At 38.4% G+C, this 23,252-nt stretch overlaps 5 protein-coding genes across 5 annotated transcripts; 3 read left to right on the forward strand and 2 right to left on the reverse strand.

Annotated features, from left to right (window-relative positions):
• The first annotated feature begins 87 nt into the window (after window positions 1-87).
• On the forward strand, window positions 88-788 carry LOC6651518 (coiled-coil domain-containing protein 12). Its single transcript, XM_002073309.3, has 2 exons — window positions 88-301; window positions 377-788. Exons 1-2 carry the CDS (start codon window positions 168-170, stop codon window positions 723-725), a joined length of 483 nt encoding a protein of 160 aa, XP_002073345.1. The 5' UTR covers window positions 88-167; the 3' UTR covers window positions 726-788.
• LOC6651519 (spindle assembly abnormal protein 6 homolog) lies at window positions 716-2,447 on the reverse strand. Its single transcript, XM_002073310.3, has 4 exons — window positions 2,218-2,447; window positions 1,309-2,160; window positions 916-1,249; window positions 716-856 (listed from the first exon to the last, which is right to left on the reverse strand). Exons 1-4 carry the CDS (start codon window positions 2,386-2,388, stop codon window positions 804-806), a joined length of 1,410 nt encoding a protein of 469 aa, XP_002073346.1. The 5' UTR covers window positions 2,389-2,447; the 3' UTR covers window positions 716-803.
• A 112-nt stretch (window positions 2,448-2,559) lies between these two features.
• Window positions 2,560-4,551, forward strand: LOC6651520 (hornerin). The gene is made up of 4 exons (XM_002073311.4): window positions 2,560-2,602; window positions 2,677-3,707; window positions 3,769-4,017; window positions 4,077-4,551. The coding sequence occupies exons 1-4, from the start codon at window positions 2,597-2,599 to the stop codon at window positions 4,132-4,134; spliced, it is 1,344 nt and encodes a 447-aa protein (XP_002073347.1). The 5' UTR covers window positions 2,560-2,596; the 3' UTR covers window positions 4,135-4,551.
• Window positions 4,552-4,751: 200 nt separating this feature from the next.
• LOC6651521 (prostatic acid phosphatase) lies at window positions 4,752-7,082 on the forward strand. Its single transcript, XM_002073312.4, has 5 exons — window positions 4,752-4,887; window positions 4,989-5,172; window positions 5,295-6,083; window positions 6,153-6,411; window positions 6,480-7,082. Exons 2-5 carry the CDS (start codon window positions 5,026-5,028, stop codon window positions 6,587-6,589), a joined length of 1,305 nt encoding a protein of 434 aa, XP_002073348.1. The 5' UTR covers window positions 4,752-4,887; window positions 4,989-5,025; the 3' UTR covers window positions 6,590-7,082.
• Window positions 7,083-7,326: 244 nt separating this feature from the next.
• LOC6651522 (protein artichoke) lies at window positions 7,327-15,732 on the reverse strand. The gene is made up of 7 exons (XM_002073313.3): window positions 15,569-15,732; window positions 12,028-12,169; window positions 11,697-11,856; window positions 11,274-11,637; window positions 10,919-11,208; window positions 10,708-10,854; window positions 7,327-10,646 (listed from the first exon to the last, which is right to left on the reverse strand). Exons 2-7 carry the CDS (start codon window positions 12,162-12,164, stop codon window positions 7,551-7,553), a joined length of 4,194 nt encoding a protein of 1,397 aa, XP_002073349.1. The 5' UTR covers window positions 12,165-12,169; window positions 15,569-15,732; the 3' UTR covers window positions 7,327-7,550.
• Window positions 15,733-23,252: the final 7,520 nt, after the last annotated feature.

The following is a 23,252-nucleotide window of genomic DNA, read 5'->3' on the forward strand; positions in this document are numbered from 1 at the left end:
CAGAAACACAATCAGGGCTGCATCAGATTTAAACTCTGTACCAGCTTACAGCCTGTCAGTGTGACCGTTTTTTTGTAGAATTTGGGATTTATCTCTACATCAAATGTGGGCATACTGGAGCGCACATTTGGTTTGTTGTTTACATTTTTGCAATTTTACAATTACTAATGGAGAATAACAATAATAATTTGGGCAAACTGACAGAGGAGTCTTTAAAGCGCAAAGAACGATTGCAAAAACTCCGCGAGCAAGCACAAAACAAAACAACCGATGGGGCTTCGCAGGCTGAGCAACTTCCAAAGTAAGCGCATAGACTCCACTCTCATCAAATAACAGTTGTTGTTTACCAGTTTTAAAATATTTTCGTTTATTCCAGACCGATATTTCGCAGCTATAGGCCACAAAATGAAAGCACTGAGGGTGAGGTGTTACCGCAAGAACCTACGGGGAATATCGAGACTGCCGTTGAGTCTCAGCTAAATTTATTGCAACAGCCGATGATAATTGATGAAATTGACATTACTAATTTGGCACCCCGAAAACCTGATTGGGATCTTAAACGAGATGCTAGCAAGAAATTGGAGCGTCTAGAAAGACGCACACAGAAGGCCATTGCCGAGCTAATACGCGAGAGACTGAAAATGAATCAGATTGAGGACATTAGCCAGGCAGTAAATGTGGCTACGGCTCATGTTAACGAACAAGTGCACGAGGATTATGACTAGAGCCCAACAATATAAAGTATAATTAAATAGTACAACAATAAATAAGACTATAAACGAAACGAACAGCTACAACGATATCTATTTGCGATTCTCCTTTCCTGACGACAGACGATGCTTCAAAGTGAGGATTTCTGTAAATGGAATTGTATTAAGAATAATTTTCTTACTCCTAGTAAATTATTGATCTTACGATTTGAGTATTTCTGTTCTAGCCCCTGGGCAAAATGTCGCATGGACTCCAACTGTTGGGGAATCTCTTCTCTTAGCTGTTTAATGGTAATCCTTCCCTGTCTGACCTCCTCTTCGCGTAAAGCCAGCAGTTTCTCTTTCTCCGTGATGGCCTTCTCCTGCTGCAATGCAACTTCTGTGCGCCAGGCAACGGTTCTCTTTTGATTGAGCAGTTCTTGATTTTGTTTAACAATGATTTGATTAGCTTTAGCTATCTCCATAGAGGCCATTTCCAGAGCTTGACGTTTGGTGTGCAGGATTTTTTTCTCGGCTTCCAATTCGGCAGACATGTTGGCCTGATATGGAGAAATAAACTAGTAATTATTACGAAGATATTTTAAAAGTTTTTGATTACCTTTTCCTTGTTACCCTTTTGTATTTGCTCCTGGAGTTCTGTAGTGTGCTGTTTAAGATCCTCGATTTTGTATTCCAATTTACGCTCCTGCTTTTTAGCAGTGTTTATATCCAATTGCAGTTTATCATTTTGTTCTTTAAGTGTGCAAATCCGGGATTTGCAGCAATTTAGTTCCTCGGTCAATGTTTGAGTGCGCTTCTCGGTCTGTTCTTGCAGTGATTTTAAATCAATCTTATCCTGTTGGGCCCTGTCAAGTTGGGTTTGCAGGTTTGAAATACTTCGACGATTGCGCTCCTGATCATGACTACGTTGCTCGTTTAATTTCGCAAGCTTGTCTTGCATTTGCTGCAGCTCCAACGCATGTTTTTCGCCCAGGATGCGTGTATTCTCGCCCAGAGCTTCACGTAGTTGGCTATTATCTGCCCCCAATTGCTCCAAATGAACACGCTGGGATGATATTTCCATTTTCATTTGTTGTGCATTTTGTTCCAGCAAAAAATATTTTTTATAGGACGCGTCCAGCATTAAATTTATATAAAAGAGTACCGTGTTCAGCGATGCCGAACGGCAGGGCAGGCATAAGTGAATAAGATTTTTAAATGATCTGACCTCAACGAATTGTAAATAAAAATTCTCGACCTGGCCATCATTGCTAGACGCTGAATCTCTCGGGTTGAGATGTAATTCCAATTTGCCAGCCTGGCAATCCTTCAGCATTCGCACCACATTATCCATAAACCCTCCAAATGTCACATTTAGCGACTGATCTTGTTTCAGTTGCTGAAAGGATCCTGTATCCACTGTCGTGATATACATCCGCCTCTGATCGCATTTCTCGGCCAATCTCAATTGCTGGCGGAATAAAAACATGTCAGTGGAACGCTTGGGTAGTAGACTTACTGTACTTACCATTACTTCCTTGAAATCCATTCGTTCGGCGTACAGTAAACAAGCTTTCTTGGTGCGCATCATTTCACCAGGGAAGTTGACCATAATCTCCGCACTGGGCATTATGTTGATCACGTTCTTCTTGTAATCCATATTGACGAAATAGCTATCTTCATTGTTGGGCGGCCACATTTCATTCAAACAATTTAAATTAAAATTACAAATTGTCAGTGGCTTGGGCTGTTAAGTTAACATAATTGTCAGTAACATACATAGCTATTTTCCTGTAGATAGTTATCTACATATGTATCTAGAAGAAAATATTAGAGCTCGACAAGCTATCGATGTATTGCCGGCTCTAGAAAAAGTCGAAGAAAAATTAAAATAATAATAAAAATACATGTCTGTGAGTATACGCCCTGTAGCTGATACAAATATTGATCAATCTATTTGTAATGCCAATAAATGCTTTGCTTGCAGACCGCCAAAGTCTTTGTGGGCAGCCTGCCCCCTGGCTGCAAACCAGACGAGCTGAGACGCCTTTTTTCAAACTATGGAGCAGTCGTGGAGTGCGATGTAATGAATCGATGTGGTTTTGTTCACTTGGAGAACACAGAGATGGCTGATGCTGCCATAGCTGCTCTTAATGGAATTGAATTTAAGGGGCAAAACATTGTCGTCGAACCGGGCCGACCAAAAGAACGAGGCAGAAAGGGAGTTGGAGTGGCAACGGGGCCGGGAGCCGGTAATCGAGGAGGACGACGACCAATGCAACAGGGTCATGGTCATGGGGGGGAAACAAATAAAGGTCCTCTGGAATCAAGATCTACTCATCGTGGAGGTGGTGGTGGTGGTCAACCCAATTTTGGTAGAGCTTCTGGTGGCAGAGGAGGAGGATCCGGCGATTCGAGGGAATCCATTTCAAACGGCAACAATTTTGGGCCCATACGGAACGACCGAAACTATAGTCAACAGAGAAATGCACCGTACAGAAAAGGGTCATCACAGCAACAGAGTCACCACAGCGAAGGTTCGGCACAGGGATTTAAAAACAGATTCAGTGCAGGAGGCAGCGGTGGAACTGCAGGTTCAAATAGATTTGCAGGCACTAGTGGAGGCAATGGAGGTTTTAACAACAGTCCCGGTAATCGATTTGGCGGTCACAATCAACAATACCAGCAATGGGACAACAATTCGGGATCACACAGCAATGCAGTGCAAGGGGGACGAAGGAATTTCAAACACAGCCCATCCAGTGGATTTAGTGGCAATAATCAACAAAATGACTCCCAAAGTGGGCATTCAGGTTCTGGTGGGAGCAGCAACGGCAATCAACGAGGTGGCGGCTTAGGTCCATCGGCTAATGTAAGACAAGATCGTCGTGGTTTTGCATTACCCGCTGATCATCATCATCAGCAACAACAACAGCCAGTTTCCTTTGGTGGGAACCAGTCAGGCCGTTTTGGCAATGGCCTAGGTCCAATGCGATCAGACAATCCAGTTATGAATAGGTAAGTAATGACAACTACAATATCACTTTGCTCTTGACTCACCATATTGATGTTTATCTAGCGGTAATCACCAAGGCGGAAGGCCTGGATTTAGTCCGAATCGTGGAAATTTCGGTGGACGTGGTGGGTTTAATGCTCGTTCCTCCAACAATGAACGTGGCATGTCTCAAAATCAAGGACCTGGCGGCGGTTTTAATAAGCGTGGTAGCCATCCACATAGTCAGAATCAGAATGCTTTGACCGCATATCAAGCGGAGTTTCCTCCTTTGGGCCCCAGCCATGGGCCTAGGGGTAGTGGACAGCGAAATCGGTTTGTTAATTTTTATATTTTCAATGTTTGGTCAATTCAATTCGAATGTTTCTTTTCAGTTTCAGTGGACCCAGACAAGGATCAGGACCAAACATGGGCGGGAATCGTAGATTTTAAAGATGCAAAAATGGGATTACTTAAATAGCCGAAAATTGTTTTCCAATTATTTTAAGTTCGGCATTATACATAATTTGTCAAGTTTTTAGTTGAGTATAGTACCCCTGTTCTCCCACAAATTTTACCCATAATCTTACTTATATTTTTGTCGTCATATCAATTCATTGAGTCCCACACATTTATTGTTAATTGTAGTTAAGATTGTTTTCAATATTTAATGCAATACTTAATGAGATAATTTGATTCATGTGCAACTAGTTCTTTTTTTTTTTATTAGAACCGACAATTTAAACAATTTGGAATTCTTTTCCCTTAGAAAGGACACCCGTTGCATATCTATGCCATCCTGTTCTCACTTAATAAAATTACATATAATAAAAATATTGCCAAGAAGCTAACGAACAAAATTAAACGAAATAGTAAAAACAAGCAGTTTTAATTATGTAGAGCTATATTATTTTAAGCCATAATAATTTAAATATGATCAATTTGAAAAAAAAAGATTGTTTTAAATGTTCTGTATAGCGGGTATTGTCAAGTCGAATTATTACTATCCATGTAGATAGCTTTCTACATGTAGAATTGAGTGACCAATTCAGCAAAGTTTTTCTGATTGTTGTTGTTGTCGTTTGGAATTGTATAAATATAAACAAAAGCTATGTTGCTGGCTCTTGTTTAAACTTAGTTTTGGCACAGTTGTACATACATATAAAAAAACCAACTCACGATAAAACCACCAGTCTTGCGCTTGAGGTAGGCTCTTTAACGCCCCAACAGCCGATAGTTTTGCCTCCAATATTTTTGTACTTTTAATAACTAACTAAACTCCACATGCTCTCCATTTCCCCAATTAGTCGTTGTCGGAGTCTTGTGACGGTGGTGGCTATCAAAATGTGGAATCAACTTGCTTTAATCTTGGTTCTCTTGATTTGTGTTCTTTTGCTGGGCATAGGAAATGCCCTTCATGCCAAACCATATGCTGATACGGAAGTTTATAGAGGAGAAACTCTGCCAGGGGATTTGAAGTTTGTGCATGTGGTAGGTAGCAGTTGTAGTTGTTGTTGTTGTTGTTATTAATCAAAAACAAAAGAAAAAAGCTTTGCCACCTATACAAACAAACACAAACTATTACAACATTGATATGGATAAATATTTTGCAGATATTTCGCCACGGCGACAGAACGCCTGTTGATCCATATCCTACAGACCCCTACAATGATTTAAAATTCTGGTCCACTGGTTGGGGACAATTGACCAATAAAGGCAAAATGCAACACTACGAGCTTGGCAAATGGCTACGGAATCGGTATGGATCACTTTTAAGTGCCAAATATACGGCGGATGAGATCTATATACAGTCGACCGATGTGGATCGTACACTGATGAGTGCCCAATCTAACTTGGCAGGATTATACAAACCTAAAGGTGCGGATGTATGGAACCCAAATATACCTTGGCAACCTATTCCAGTGCACACTGCACCGGAGAATAATGATTATATACTGGCGGCAAAAGCCTCTTGCCCCACCTATGACTATGAGATGGCTGCCCTGGAGGCTTCCGCTGAATTTCAAGCCCTATATAGTCGCTTCCACGATCTGTTCACGTATTTGAGTGAAAATAGCGGTCGACAAGTTAAAACCTTCACAGATGCTTCGTACTTAAACAATACTCTATTCATCGAGAGTCTGAATAACCTGAAACTTCCAGTGTGGACGGAAAAGGTATATGGCTCGGAAGAGTTTACTTATGCCTCAAACCTCGCATTTGCCGCCATGACTTACACACGCAAATTGGCCAGACTGAAAGTTGGTCCTTTGTTAAAGGATATTTTTGACCGATTCGATCATAAAGTCTCGGGTAATTTAACGCCCGACCGTTCAGCTTGGATATATAGCGCTCATGACACAACCATTGCCAATACCTTAAATGCACTTAAGCTGTTTGAGGTAATTATATTAAGAATTAGTCAATGAGATGATTCAACACTAATGATAATGATTAATTAATCAACACAGTTGCACAGTCCTCCATACGCTGCCTGCATTATGATGGAGCTTCGATTAGACGATAACAATACACCTTTGGTCTCAATCTTCTACAAGAACACGACAGCAGAACCCTTGCCTTTGGTCATACCTGGTTGTGGGGTGTCTTGTCCGTTGAGCAAGCTTCGTAGCTTATATCAAGATGTCTTGCCAGGAGACTGGCATAGTGAGTGCAAGCGCACTACCATGATGATGACCTACGAGGAAGCTAATCTAAGTGCGGCCACGGGTAAGTTTTTTTTTTTACTACTAACTTGAAATCATTCGTAATACTCTTTACTTTCAATTTAATGCCAGGTATTCTAATCTTGATTGTCGCTTGTCTTCTTTGTGCCAGTTATGGACTGATGATCTATTATCGTCGTCGCAATTACAAGTTATATACCTCATACGCTCAAATGGCTTAGCCGCGTTGTTGTGCTTCTTTTTTTCTAAGAACTTTCTTAAATCTCCGATTTTATAGCCACTGCATGTATATAATATCTCATTTTGTCTGATTCAAAACTCTAGCCGTTGTGATTCCAATTTTATTGTTGTTTGGAATTGAAAATTATATACAATTCTTTATCCATTTATAAAGGATGCTACCCTAATAATCGATTGATCATATATGGTTAAGAAGCATTGAAATGACATCTATTTCTTCTTTTTTTTAATAATCTTTTTCTTTGCATTTGTTAAAAAAGTTGATCTGCAAATTGCATTTGTTAAGTTTAATTTTTGAAGATTAATGGAAAACAAAGACTGTGAATGGCGATCCTGAAGTTACATACATATATATATATATACATGGAATACATATACAATATACACACATATACATTTTTTATGAAGTCATCTTGTTGTATAAGAATTTATTGTATTAAACGAGCTCAAACTAAGCTAACAAAAAAAAAAAAATAATTCGTTTATTTAATGACAGATGTGTACAATGATAATGTACACCAATTTCAATTTGCTGACTATGACTGGACTACAAGTATGTATTTAACCTATTTGAATTCTATGTTAACTATATTTTTGTACCCAGTAAATTCAGTTAGACAATTTAGAAATTCAGGCTTTTTTTGTCAAAAATTTTTTTTTTTGTAATTTTATATTTAAATTTGTATATTAAACTAATATTTGTTTATTGCATTCTGCACTTAATTATGTTACGATAGACATATAGTTAGAGTTATAGTTACAGTTAGTATGTATTAAGTCTATGTACAACGAAAGCTGATAATGACGATTATGTAGAACCTGTTTGAAAACTCTTCCGCTGTTTCGCGGCTGACTGACTGACTAACTAACTGAGAGTAAGAACTGGGTGTGGGATAGATGATAAAGATTCGACTACCAAGATGCCTATATATGTATCTTCTTCTATCTATAGGCCTTGTCGTCCGAGTAAATGATATAGGGTTGATGTTGATGCTGCTGGTGTTGTGTTATACTCTCTGCCCCATCACCCACTCCTGTCCCTGCGCCGCTGAAGTACGACATGCGGGACATGGTTGAGTAGGCGGCAGCAGCAGCAGCTGCTGCCTGTTGCTGATGCTGTTGTTGCTGCCGCTGCTGGGCCAGACTTTGGGTGGACTGATGGATAGAAGCTGCTTTGTGCGGCAAGGTGGCATAGCTAGGTTGGTAGGGAGGCACAGAATAGAGTGCAGCTCCAGCTCCTGGATTCTTATAGTTATATGCCGCATTATGGGCACCCAGTTGCATTCCAGAAGGAATGCCAATCATGGCTGCATTTTGCTGATACTCCACATTGCTCATCCGCAGCCTGATAATGCAAATAATAATAATGAGAATGGCTATAAAAGCAACCACTCCACCAACAATGCCAATGATGAGGGTATCATCATTGCTGATAATAGGCGACTGGGCTTTCATTAGCGGTGCCTTGGTCTTAATTTTTAATGTGGGCGGATGTGTGGGCTCTAGGCTCCAGATGATCATTGGTTCTTCGGTGGTGGTTGAACTGCTGCGTGTGACCAGCTGACTGGATGCTGAGGACTTGTGGAACAGTGGCGATGTGGGACGGGAAGTTGATGAGGTCATGCGTCGGGGATCACAGGTCAGCTCATCGTCACCCACCTCGATGAGTTTGCGATTGGCCAAATAGGGCGGCGCTTGGCACCTCAGCTCCGACATGCCGGAGCTGGGTAGCCAACGTCGCAGGGCTCTGGCATTGCAGTCGCACACTATTGGATTGCTGTCCAGACCCTGCAATTGTAGACTGGCTCGACGATCTTCCAGGGCGTTAAGGAATTGGGGCACCAGCACGGTGATCTTAGAGCCATCCACGTTGAGCTTAAGCTGTGAGGATCTGGGTACCGGAAATAGAAGCGCTGGTGGCAGTGCACTGAGTGATGTATTCTGTAGTTTTATGGTCAATTCGTTGCTTTTAAGTCCAGCCAATGTGCCTGACGATATCGACTTTAATCGCTCGCCTCTTATGCCAAGGCTGCTCAATCGTGGATGCTTCAGTGGTTGGATTTGCTCACTGCCGATGCTCGAGTCCTTCACTTCAATGTCCAGCATTTCCAATCCAGGCAGCAATTCGAGTATACCTTGCAGGTCAAGATAACCCAGCAATGGTAAATCGTAGGCTTCCAGAGTGCCCAAATTGGGCAGTTGCTTAAAGGCATTCTTTTCAATCCTAGAGCACTGTTTCAGGTGATTTAGGCGAAGAGATCGCAACATCTCTAGTTGACCGAAATTTGACTGGGAAATTATCTCGAAACTATTGTTAGATACATCCAGATTTTGAAGTACCTGCAATTGGGGCCAAGCTCGCGATATCTCGTCCAGAGTTTGTAAGTTATTGCTAGATAAATCTAAAGTTTCCAATAGGGTGACTCGTTGGAATATCTCTGGTTTGATGGTATTCAATTTGTTGTGTGATAGGTTTAGATACTGCAGGAAAGGAGTCTCTAGAAGATCCAATTGCTCAATTCCCGTACCAGCTAGATTTAATTCCCTTACTGTCTTTGGTTCATTCAAGACATTGTGGACAGCTTGATTGGACAGTGGATTAAATGATAGATCTATACTTTTGATATTAACCATAATGCTATCATCTTTGGGCAATTCCCTAATGCGGTTGTGACTCAAATCCACAGAGGATACAAAGAAATACTGACGCTGCAAGGCATTCAATGGAGCATATTCGAAGCGGTTGTGAGCCAAATTAATATTTTCCAGCATTTGAAGTTTGGCACGCTCAAAGACTCCATCGGACAATTCGGTCAGACGGTTATTCTCGAGATTGAGGCTCTCCAAACGCACAAGTCCTTCGAAAGTGCGCTCTCCGATGCGATCTAAACTGTTGTGGGATAAGTCCAGAACCTGCAACTGTGTGGAGTTATGGAAGGCCATCTCACTGACCATATCCAGTTGATTCTGAGCGAGGAGCAGTACACGCAAACGTGGCAGCCGGGCAAAGTCTAGTTCTTCAATTGTCTTGAGTTGATTATCGGATAGATCCACATATTCGAGATATTGCAGCGAGGTGATAAGTTCCGCCGGGAAGAAGGAGAATTTGTTGTGGGCAGCATGAATTTCACGTAAGCGGGGATGTATACGGAACGACGAAGGGAACAAATAGCTCAATTGGTTATATGAAATATCGAGCTCTTCTATTCCTGTACCCGTATTAAAGAATTCACCCTTGAATGCCGTCAATTCGTTGCCATGTAAATCCAATTTCTTCAATTGCATCACATTCACAAAGGCCCCGGACCGTATTGATCCAATGCGATTATTGGACAGATCGATGGAACTAATATTCCATAGATTCACAAAGCTGCCATCCTGCAACTCTTGAAGCTGATTGTCATTCAAATATATATGTTTGAGGTCCTGTAGATTAGCCAGTAGATCGCCACTTAGTTGCCGAATATTACAATGACTGAGATCAATGATCTGAAGACGGGACAATGGCTTAAGAAGGGCTCCAGTCAGGGTGGTCAAGTGATTGCCACTTAGATTCAGACTTTGCAAGTTCTCCAATTCCTCCAGAATGTTACTAGGCACCTCCGTCAAGCTATTACCACTCAGATCGAGGCTTCGAAGTTCCGGCAGTGACAATGGTGTTCCGCCCAAGCCCGTAAGACGATTCTGTGACAATTTCAATGCCATCAGTGTACTTTCCAAGCCCACAAAAGTATCCGCATTGACCACGGCAAGAGAGTTCCCTGATAAATCCAATGTATGCAGACTGCTAAACATTTGAAAGCTGCCCGGAGGTAATTCACGGATAACATTTCGTGACAATGACAAAGTCGTGATATCTCCTGCCTGAAGAGAGCCCAAGATTTCAGCTGATAGTGCTGCGACACGATTATAATCCATTTGAAGATTGGTAAGTTGCGTCAGACGACCCAAAGCACTGCCTGGAACCAGCAGAATATTGTTATCCCGAATGATGAACGTTTGCAAGCTCTCCAGGCCTTCAAGAGCATCATCCTCAATCTGTAACCATAAACAAATTGTAGATTATTATCCAGAGAGATTGTCCCTAACATTCTCTTACCGTTCTCAGTGAATTGAGACTTAAATCCAAGAACTTTAGAGATCTAAGATCACGAAAAGCTCCAGAAGGTATACTGGTTATGCTATTTCTGCTCAAGTCCAAGCTCTCCAGAGTCCGCACCACTTGCAAGTGGGTGTAATCCAATTGCTTAATTAAAATGAAAATGATTTACTTTGTAAATTTGAGGATTTACGACTTCTATCAATCATACCTGTAACATATTGGATGATAGATTTAGGGACTTTAATCCGGAAATTGCTGCCAGGGCCACTGTGGGAAACTGATTAATGAAATTCTCGGACAGATCTAGTTTCTGTAATGTGGGCAGCTTCTCAAAGACATCACTATTCAGATTCGTTATGCGATTGCCAGCCAATTTGATTTCACGAATTTTCTGCAGTCCCTTGAAGGCTTGGCTATCAATATTACGTAGAAAATTGTAACGCAAATCAATAATCTCCAACTGTGGCTGTGAGCCAAAGGACTCCTGCATAAGGGTACCTATACCAAATAGTTGGCATTTACAATAAATACACTCTCAAAAACTGATCACTTTTCGCACTTACCAATTTGATTCTGACGCAAGGATAGATGTCGTAGTGAACTTGGTCCATTCAGTGAATTGGATGGAACAGCGGTTAGACTATTACGATCTACATAGAATTCTTTCAAGTCAACACAACCCTTGAGTAGACCCTCCTCAATAAGTTTAATCTTATTGCCAGAGAGGTCTAAGAGACGCAAGTTCTTTAGAGAATGCAGTTCAGCCGTGGAGAATATTGGATTCAGATTATCGCCCAACAAATTGTTGGCCAAACGCAGTTCATTCAGGACATCCTTGAGACTATCGAAAGCCTTTTCGGGTATGCGTCTTATAAGATTGTTGGATAGATCAAGTTCTTCAATGGGTAACTTAAGTTGGCCAAAGGTCTGGAAGAGGATTTTAATTGCTGAGTTCTTGGGATTCCTTGCGGTTGCAGTTTTCTCACCTGTGCTGGTAAAACTTGTTGGCCACTGTAACGTTGCGTATACGCCACAATGGGAGCTCCATATGGTAACTGGGGGGCATCGCCATGAAAGACAACACGATCACAATCCATGGCCACTGCACCAAGTTGGCCAGTTGCAGCAAAAGGCACCACATTGCACCTGTAATTGTCGTCAGTTGCCAACAAACAAAGCCAAACGAATCAGAAATCAGCAACACAAATTGCAATGCAATTAGCGGATATTAAAATAATACATGGCCACAAGCGGAAATTCGTTGTCTCCGTTGCCGCTGTGGCCACGATGCTCAGGTGAGGGGGGGTCTTTACTCACCTGCATGGCAGACGTAAGGCTGGACTGAGCTCCGGACATGGACGCCAGGCCAGACAGTGCTGGGTCAAGTGGGAAAGACAGCAAAATAACAACAGCAAAAGCCGCCCCTCGTTTGGCAGCTGTTTCCACGTTTTCATTTTCACTGCAATTGAAGATTGTATTTTGCTTTTCATTTGTAATTTTTGCATTTTTTCTCGTTTACCCGCCACCAAAACACTGATTAAATGACTGACTGTCGAAATGAATGACTGAAACTTGTTTCACCAAAAAATTGTGTCTCAATTTCAATGCGAATCAAAGTCAAAGGCACCTGCCACGCTCATACTTGGCCCAAGTTTTGGTATTGTATTTGTATCGTATTTGGTCATTTCCTCTTTTATCGTATATACACATGTATTTAATCTTCGGTTAGAACATTTAATTTGCATAGCATACGAGACTTTTTGGTCGAGACCACATATTTCTGTCTTCGAAGCTGCGGAGCCAACAAGTTAAAGAAACAGAATCTATGTATTTACTTAGCCATCTGTTGGTTGTTGTTGTAGCTTTCGATATGCGATGAGAGAGAAGGTCTCATCGGCAAAAGAATGAATACTATAATCAGCAAAGCTAACAAACTTGGGATACAAACACATACCAACAAAAATATGCTAGATATTTATCTAACAAAGAGACAAAAAGATCACAATGTTTTTATTTATTTTTGTAGAATTATGACCGATTCAATTGGAATTCCGAATTCGTATTCACACTCCACAACAATCCAAGCGTTTGCTATCAAAATTTCAATTCCGATCTCACAATTTAATCTTCTCTTTTATTTCCAGTACTTACAATTAAATTGTTAATTGAAAATCACTTTACTCGTATAATAAAATTTTTATTGAATATAACACAACTCATTAGATTAGTAGAAATCCAAGAGAAAGGCATTTTAGACAGGTTCAGTTAATATAAGAGACATGAGTGACATTCTTCTTCAACTACGTTGTATTTTTGTGTTCATAGGATATTATAAAATTGCTCAAATGTAACGCAGGATAAGGCGTTTCCGACCCTATATAGTACATTCTTGATCAGCGTGAGAAGGCTAGGCTATATAGCCATGACTGTCTTAGTACTTCACATTTTTTTTATGCCTAATTGAGATCAAATTTAACTATTCCCCTATCGGAACACCATAACATTTAGCTGCCATAGCGATTAAAAAGCTTCCATTGGCGATCAATATCTCACTAGCAACACAGGAAAATCCTATTAAACTAGGCTAAGTCAGAAATTGCTCATAATACATTTGGAAAACAAAACTTATTCAAGGTAAGATAGTTCCTTTAAAAAAGGGATTATAATTTTAAAAAGGATTAATGATTTTAAAAAGGCCTCTCACATCAAGGGTATATATAATTCGGTATACCAAAACTTAACTTCTTTCTCGTTTAATTGAATGTTTCAAAATAAACCAAAGCAATTATTTTCATTTGCTCGTATTTTGATAAATTAAACAACAAAATTGTTGTAGTTTTCAACATGTTTTGGTAAAGCGAGGCAATTAACAGAAAAATAAATTGAAAGTCAAATCTTTTGAAATAAAGAGTAATTTAGTTTATTAATAAAATAAAAGAGTATTGCAAACTGTTTAAAGATTATAATTTTAATGCCATGGAGTAAACCTAACTATCAAAGAAGCTAACTTCGGCTATGCCCTCTGCAAGGGTATAAAAAGACTATTTTACATCAATTGGGGATGTGAAAATCATATGGATAGATACATTTTCGCCAAAACATGCTTCTGGTCGTTTTTCAAATATTTTCTGAATACATTGTGAACCGATTTGCTTCTCTTTCTAGGTAATTTAAATACATTAATTGGTATTAATCTATTACGTTCAAAATCATCAAGCAATTGAAGTTGCCCCAAAAGTGACATTTTTGAAAATGTTTTAAAATTACCAATCTTTGTGTTGCCATTTCCAAAATTTAATTGTTGTTTAAAGGCGCAAGACGAATTGTTGGGTCTATTGTAAGGTTCTCAGAACTATTTAAGAAGCTTTGATGTATTTTTTATTTACTATTCAAATTCCATCAATCGAAATGGTCATTACACAAATTTTGTAGATCAATTAAGCTTTGTAGGTCACATGCAAACATATCTAATTTCTGAAACCAATTTGCAAATGAATGATTCATTGAAATAATTATGAAGAATTAATCCTCCACTTGTGTCCCACTTATTGTTAGAGAACATCGGCGTCCGGGGTAATTCGTTCGAGCCAACTCTTTGATATTGCCAATTCACGCCTGTATACAGATTCTTGACTTCTTCACCACCCGCGCCCCTCCCCCTCAGCAGCCAGCTTAGTACCGTTGCCTCAATTGTTGTTATTCGTGCTCACCCAGACACCAAAAAGCTTTGGGTTTTTGAATCTTTTTATGTAGGTACATAGCCAGGTAGGTCTATCTATCTTTCTTTCTTTTTTTTTTTTGCGTTAGGTGTGCTATTTGCTCTACGGTCCATAGGCGAAAGCAAATAGTAAAACGTTATTTGGTCAATTTTCGAAACTCCGACTGCGCCCCATAATGTTTGCACAGAGATCTCTTGCGCATACATATACATATAGGAATAGATATGGTGGATATGTAAATTTATATTGGCCATAAAACGTCGACCAAAAGACAAAAAAAAAATTGCATTTCAACATCTCTTTTAACAACAGAAACAAAAACCAAAGAAAAATGGGCTTTGATTCGCCTCTTTTACTCATTAAAATGCATATGCGATATGCGATTCGATTAACGAAAACAACTTCAAGGTCTCCTATATGTATGTATATATCTCATGTATGCATGTATCTTGCCCCATGTGGATGAATTGGTGGGGGGGCCAAAGGGGTTTGGCTGGCATTGGGTGTCCACTTCTTGTTTTCCACACACACACACACACACACACACTTGCACGATCATTATTTTTGATGGGAAATATGTTAATTCAAGCTGATATTTCTTTCTTGTAACCTGTTTCTTTAGATTTTGTTTCTTTTGATTTATATTTATGGTTTGTGTAACGTTTTGGCTTACAATTTGATGGGTATTTTTTGAGGGTTTTATTTTGTTTCTTAAATTGCACTTGGGAATTTCTTTTGTTTACACACAAACACACACACACTAACTCACACAAATTTTCATAAACATTTTCGGTGTATTACATTAGTTTTCGTTTGTAACTAGCATAAAGAAAGCATAGAATCTGATTTTCCCAAGAGAAATGCTTTTAAAGGGGAAAAACAGAAGAAGTTATTACACACACACACACATACACACAAAGACAGATGTATGTATATAGAAAAAAAATGCAGACAAACAAGTAAACTTTGTTTATGGGGCGGTAGGTGCACAGAGGGGGCGGGGTGATTATAATTAAGCTGAGCTACCACAAGACAACAACAGCTACTACTACTACAACAAAAAACAATAACAACAACAGCAACAACAACAAGTACAAGTACAAGTTGCCTGCGCATGCGCAGCGACGACGTTCACTAACGTTTTCTTGTTGTTGCCTTCTTTAGGTGCTTATTTCTTCTGCTTGGTCTTTTTTGCAGTTCTGCCACAGCCGATATGATCTCCGATCCGGTCCGGTTTCGGTTTGGACGGGATACGCGTTCTTTTTCGGTTCCGGTCTCTCTTCTAGGTCTGCTCTACTTGAGCTTCGCGGCGCAACTGAAGCTGGCTGGAGCTCGGCTGGGCATCGAGCCAACTTTTTGCAGGTGAAACTGGTTTTCTGGGTACTAAAAGTTGACGAGGTACTAAAAATTCCAAGACCAAGCCGCCAAGCCACCGCAAGATGCAGATGCTCTCTCTTTCTCCAAGACAGCAGTCAGTTCGTGAATGAGTTTACATTGTTTGGTAAAAGTTTTTCTGTCTGTTTCTTTTTCTCTCTTTGTGCTATTCTTTTGGATGTGCCGCAGAAAGTTGTATTGTATTGCCCCTGGTTTGGCCCTTGTCTCGTCGTCATCATCATCTTCTACCTGTTTTCGTTTCTTTTGATCGCTTTGAGCCGATTGTAAATGTGAGCAAGTGCGCCAATTCAAGCTAATGGGGTTAAGTCTTCAATATAAAACGCTTTAAACAAATTGACAAACAAGAGTTTACTTTCCTTCTTTGCAAATTGTTTGGCGTGGCCAACTAATTAACCAGTGAGAGAAAAAGACAACTTAATGGTAGTAACAATTGTTAAAGATGATGATGATGATAACGATGATCATCATCATTATTCATCGCGGCACGCATATATGATGATGATGGAGCTGAAGCTGAAGCTGAGGCTGAAGTTGACTCTCTACATAGTTGATACTGGAGGTTGTTCACACCAGACTTACCACAAGTATGTGCATAACTATGTGGTTATAATTTTTATGTTTAGGCATGCATGTTAACAGCTTGAATATATACTCATACACTTGTACTAAGTACATACATTCATATTGTGGGCAGCACAAAATTTCTTTTTAGCATTCAGCGCAAATATAAACAAAAAACAAGCGAAAAAGTAAGAAATACTTTCCATTTTCATGTGAGTTGAGCCACAAATGGTCCACAAATTGTACAAAATAAGATGAGTTACTATTATACTAGAGCATAAAGCGTACCAAAAAGTAAATCGCACATAATATAGAAAAATATGAAAATGAAAATACAACCACAACCACAACAAACATTGACGTGCCGCATGCCATGTCTAACCATATAAATCAAATCGTTCAGCTGATAAATTATGTCTAAAGCTCAACACTTGACTGGCTTTGGATATAGACAGACATTCGCACACCCATTACAAAAAGAGAGCAACCAAAAGACAAAGATTGTGTGCAATTTTTGAGAAGAAGAAAAAGGAAAAATCTCAAAACAATCACACAACTACAGCCTACATATGAGTATCTGTATATGTACATACGTATGTATCTCATCCTCACCCACTTTAACAAAGGGGAAATGTATCTTTCTCGACGATGTTACAACAGGGTTTTACATTCATTCAGTCTCAGGCTCATTTGTTGATTCAATTTGCATAAATGCCAAAATGCTTTATGCCCAGACTAGAAATCATAAAAGACTCTTTTGCCTTTCGCCCAAATCAAATGTGTTTGGGAGTGAAGTATGTTGATTGTTGTAGGTTGATGGGTTGGTGGGTTGTTGGAGTGATGAACCACTTATATCTGGCATATACATACTTACTACTTAGTACATATATCTTTCACTTGCATAAGATTTTGTCGCAATGGTGGGACTTTTCTTTTTCTTCAACATACATTTGATACCTTTTTTTAACTCATTAAAACATTATTAATTGCTCGCTTGAGCTATAAGTAGTATCTCTTTAAAAGAACAAATTAAAAGAGCCAGTTGTGACTAGTCGAATGTGGAATATTCTATTATCAATGGGAAAGCGAAACTATTTAGAAAAAACGAAGACAGTTTTACTAATTAATGAGATTGAATAGATTGTATTATTTAAAGAGATAACATGACTGAAAATTAAGATAAGTTATGCTCCATTTCGATTACTCATGATTGAGAATGGCATGAAACCTAATTATTATTTATACCTTCTGGTCTCATCTGGATATCTATAAACTTGGTCACAGGCATAAATCGTAAACACAGAAATGGCACCTCGGTCTCCTCTTGTGTATTAACATAAAAGTGAGTCTTAGAGAAGGTAACTTTAATTGTGGGTGTAATATTGTTTTTACTACCCATTGCCAGTCAAAAATAGAATGAATGTTAAACAGTCTAGAATGCTTCAAATGCTTCTTGAATTATAATAAATTCTTTGTGTACCTACTGAATGTGCAGAAGCTTAAATAATAATTATATTGGCATTAAAGACGACATGAAATATATATACCTATATATATATACTTATGTATGTATATTCTTTCACTTTATGGATAATAAACAATTTCGAAATTAGCATAATTTTATGGACGAGATAAAATGTAGAGAATATCACGAAACAACCTTAAAATAAATGTATGTGAATAAGATGGGAATGAGCCCTGCAAAAGGTTAAGACAATTTCTTTGCCACTCTTGCTTACCCACTCTTTGGCTTAATTCACTTTCCATTTATGTGATCTCAGCATTATAATGATTTTTTTTTGTCATGCTGTTGAGTTCTTTATTATAGGATGCGTTAAATGTAGACAAGATGATAGCTTGTCAACATTTTGCCTACACTTTTCAGTTCCAATAAAGATTAATGTCTTTGTACACAGGCCATAAATTATTGTTTAGATCTGACACAAATGCAGAGTCCACTTCCTTGCCACCTTAGCCCATTGGGGAGTGATACATACCTAACCACACACATATATGTAAAGTGTATGTGTGAGAGAGGGAGAGTGTGTGTGTTTGTGTGTGGTTTATTGGCTAAGGGCAAACCTAATCAATTATACAAAACAAAACGGAACCGAATGGTATGTCAACATAATAGACTAAAGTACCGGCTCATTGTCCTTGATCCTTCTACTGCTAGCAACGTTCAAGTAGCCTCATAGTCCTGGGCCCCTTTTTTTTGTTTTGGTTATATGGCTCGTTCATCACAAAACGGCATGTAACGGTCTTTCAGTTAGTCAACCGCTGGGGATTATATCCATTTTACTTGCGGGATTTCTATTTTGATAAATTATTTAAACATAAAACTTGTACCGACTCTTTCCCACTCTCCCTCTCCCTCTCTCTCCTTCTTTCTCGCACTTTATGCCTCCTATACTGACATATATTTAACGGACAGAACTTCAGAAATTCTGTGTGGATATTCAATCAAATTAGGCGGCAAGTGACAGTAAACATAAACATTAAACCATAACGATGTTGAGTTTGGTTTATTGATTGAGTTTCACATCGTCTTAAAGAGCATCAGAAGAAGTGGAAAGTGGACAGAAATACAATTTGATTCGAGTATATTTGCATAACTTCAATCGAATATCCTATATGTACTCATATTGATATTATTTTTCTTTGTATTCATTAATATGAGTATATGCTATGCCATTGAGATACGTGTGTCAACATATATTGTATTCTACACAATAATATAATAAATGAAATGTTTATTTTTATCGCACCTTTACGCATCATAAATTTATTTTGGGATAAATTCCATTCACATACGATTTTATTTAAATTCAATTTAATTTTCACCTAAAATAAAATGGGCAAAAATGTATGGAAAAAATTCAGAAGTGGGAGAAGACTATTTTTTGCATCACCGGAGGCAATCAAATTTACGCTTGAAAAATATAACAGAAACAAAAATAGTAAGGTTTCTCCTTGTTAGTTTTTTTTTGTGTGTCTTTGTTGCTTACCCATATCAAGTATACGCAACATGTGCAGCTGAAGGTTCATACAAACATGCAGCACACACACATACATACATACATATATAGAGATTACCTGGTTGTGGCAAAAAGGAGAAGGAGTCGAAGATTTTATGCAATCAAGTGTGTTAATTGCACCATAATTGGGCAAATGCACGCGAGCATGATTAATGCACTTGCAGTTGCCATATTGACATATGCACTTCTCTGACGCCTATCAGGAACACAAACAAACCCACACATAACCTGGAGGAGGAGGCAAAGGAGGATAATATAGTAGCATAGGCTGGGTTGCCATTGATGATATGTTTCCATTTGATTAGTCATACATAAATCGTAATAAAATTCGCAAATAGAAACACACATATAGGCAATATATGAAAGTATATATACATCGGTGCATATTTTAATTGGTTTCCCCTTTCCATATCAAGTTGATTTAAAAGCAAAAGGGTCTGAAACGGTCATTAAAAACGAAAACCGCATTGGAACTAGTTTCGCATTGAATTCATATTACAACCAAATAAAAATTCACTTATTTGCATACAGCAGTCAAGGATCGGTGAGAAATATCTCATAATACGTATTTCAGAAAATACGTATAGAAATATTTATCAATCATTATTGATTAAAAACCCAAATACTTTTAACTACAACTTTACTTTGTACCTAAGAAATTATTTAACAAATAACAAATCGTTTTGCTAATTCTAGGAAAAGAAAATTTTCTCATAATTCTCTGAAAAGAAATCAATAATCAAATGCATTTTCAAATCAAACAAGACCGTTTTGGCACTTGAATGTTTTATTATAAATTAATTTGATTTTGATGTGTGATAATCTGATATACTTACTCTCTCCTTTTTGAGTCATCCTGCCAATGATGTGTGCACCTGCAAAAGGCAATCTGAATTGTTAAACAAAATCAAATAAATTAAAAATCCCAAAAACCAAAATACACAAAGCTAACAAAAACACACAAACTCAAAAATTGGTATGAGTTAACCAAGTCAAAAGGGTTCAGAACCAGAGCGGGTAGCCTAATTCAGGTTCAGGCAACCGTTGCCAATGTTAGGTCTGGCTGATTACAGGTGAGGATAGGTGGGTGGGAGAGGGTGAAGCGAATGCGTTGAGTAATCTGTGTTTCGTAACAGTTAATTAAAACTTTTTTTTTTTTGGATTTGGCGGCTAAACAACAACATCTAAGCGTACAACCGCAAACAAAGACGAAATTAGTGCCGAATAGGCGTGGTTCCTTTCTTCCTTCCTACAGTTTCGGTTTTTTGCTGCTTGAGTGGCTTTTGATTTGATTTTGTTGCGAGTACTTGAATTTAAAACTTTTCTGCACAAGACTTTTATTGAATTTGAATGCAATTAATTTTGTTAAATATCAAAGTATTGGTATTAGCATGGATGACGTCACGCTGGGGCTATATATAAAGGTATAAAATGTTGGGTGAAGGTCATCAAAAGGTTGTTTCGATGTCTGTCACACTACAAAAACAACATACACATACACAAACACACAACCATAGGCACACACCCATGTCAACATTTTTTTTCTTAGTTCAGATTTCAGTTGAATTTGGTTTTTCTATGTTGTTATTGAATATTCCATTCGGCAGTCAACCGTCTTTTGTGGCAAATAATTGAAATATTATATCGTATAACTTAGAGAATGGTCTACCTGTAAAAGTCCTTAGTGTGCGTGTGTATGTGTGTACGTGAGGTTTTAGGTCTCGATAACATCAGTGCTTAAAGACACCAAAGAGCAAAAAATGTAAAACTCTGTTAAATATATATATTTATACCCTTGCAAAAATGGTATATTAATTTTGGTCAAAAGTGTGCAACGCATAGAAGGAAGCATCTCCGACCATATAAAGTATATATATTCTTGATCAGCACGACGAGACGAGTTCAAATCGCCATGTCCGTCCGTCCGTCCGTCCGTCCGTCCGTCCGTCCGTCCGTCCGTCTGGATCAACGCAAACTCCTCCTAGACCGTTGGAGCTACAGAGCTGAAATTTTGCATGTAGGCTTGTATATACTGCAGGCGTTGTATCTCGGATTCAGCCGGATCGGACCACTATATCATATAGCTCCCATACAAATGCCAAAGTCACGAACAGTGACTTTTCTCAATAACTTCGTTATTTTTTTAGCTATTGTCGTGAAATTTAATATTGGTGAGTTAATTACATATATGAACGACTGTGCCAAATTCGATCAAGATCGGATGACTATATCATATAGCTCCCATAGGAACGATCTTTCGAAAACAGTGACTTTTGTCAATAACTTCGTTACTTTTGACGCGATTGCTTTCAAATTAAACATTTGTTAGTTTAATATATCTGTTAATGACTGTGCCGAATTTGATAAAGATCGGGTTACTATATCATATAGCTCCCATAGGAACGATCGGTGGAAAACAGTGACTTTGATCAATATCTTCGTTATTTCCTATGCTAAGATTGTAGGCTTTCTTTCGCAAAGATTAGCCTTTTTGGATAAAACGTTTTTCTATTTTGACGGCTATAGGTGAGGAAAGAGTTACCAAAAAAGTTGCAAGGGTATACAAACTTTGACGCGGTCGAAGTTAACCCCGGCCCTCTGGTTTTTTTTGCTTTTCTCCCATTTGCATATTTAATGCCAAAAGAATATTTTTCATACTCATTTTTTTGTTCAGTTCTTATGCATATTTAAAATCAGGTTACGTGTACATACATATATAGGTCCATATATATATATCTGTGGGATTTTGTGTGTGTATGCAAACAAAACTTTATCAAAGCTGACACATTTTTGGTTCAAAAGATTTCGGCATCAACTTCTACTGTGCCCTGTGCCTCTTCAACGAGGTGTGAAATTGAAATTTGTTACGACCTTGTTGCATATCAATAAGTATTCTAATCAATAAAAGTTTGGGGGTGTCAAAATTGCATTGACTTTTCAGCTTTTCGGTTGCTGTTTCATTGGCAACAGCTGTGACTAACATACGGCTGAACAACAGGGCGTATGTGTAATGTTTATCTAGAATAGATGCAAAATGATAAAGATGTCGTCCTACATATTGCGATGCGAAATGTTTAATGTTGGAAAACAATGGGTGTAGCACTTATTTTATTTCTTTTTAGCTTTCGCCTTTATTTATAGCTTGATGGCTTTTCAATTGTTTGCTCTACAACTTGTGGCAAATATTGGAATTGGAATTGATATAAATTAAAATCTATTGATTAATGGGCCAGACAAACAGCTGCCTACAATGAACGCATTCAAAAGGAAACAATACATACCTGCGCTTAAGTAAGTACACTGCCAAAAAAGAAAAGCACAATAACTTCAAATCATTTAAGGTCTATCAATGATTTATATGTCCCCACCTGGCAGAGAATCACAATAAATTTGTTTCCAGTGCACAGTTCTATGCATATTCATAATACTGTGACTTTATTGTCTGCGTGGATTCTTGTGTGTGTGTGTGTGTGTGTGATATATGCAAATGAATGCGATTTAGCATAACATAAATTATTGAACATTATGCGGCTTACAAACGCATAATTGAATTAATAATGATATGGGTTTGGAATTATCAAATTAGTTGGTCGGAATTTAAACAACGGAAGTTAGTTAGTTAATATGTATGCAGATTTCAGATAAACGGATGTTTATTACAGTAAATTACAGACAGTCTTTATTAAATTACAACTAATTTCACTTAGGCTAAAGACTACCGCAAGAAACCCAAAACGACAAATTGTTGACGCCATCTCAAATTCTGTGTAATGTGAAATCCTTGAAAATTAACATGCAAATGAACTGAAAAATGCGTAGGCAGCGCTTA

Source organism: Drosophila willistoni, chromosome 3R, assembly GCF_018902025.1.
Source record: "Drosophila willistoni isolate 14030-0811.24 chromosome 3R, UCI_dwil_1.1, whole genome shotgun sequence".
NCBI lineage: Eukaryota > Metazoa > Arthropoda > Insecta > Diptera > Drosophilidae > Drosophila > Drosophila willistoni.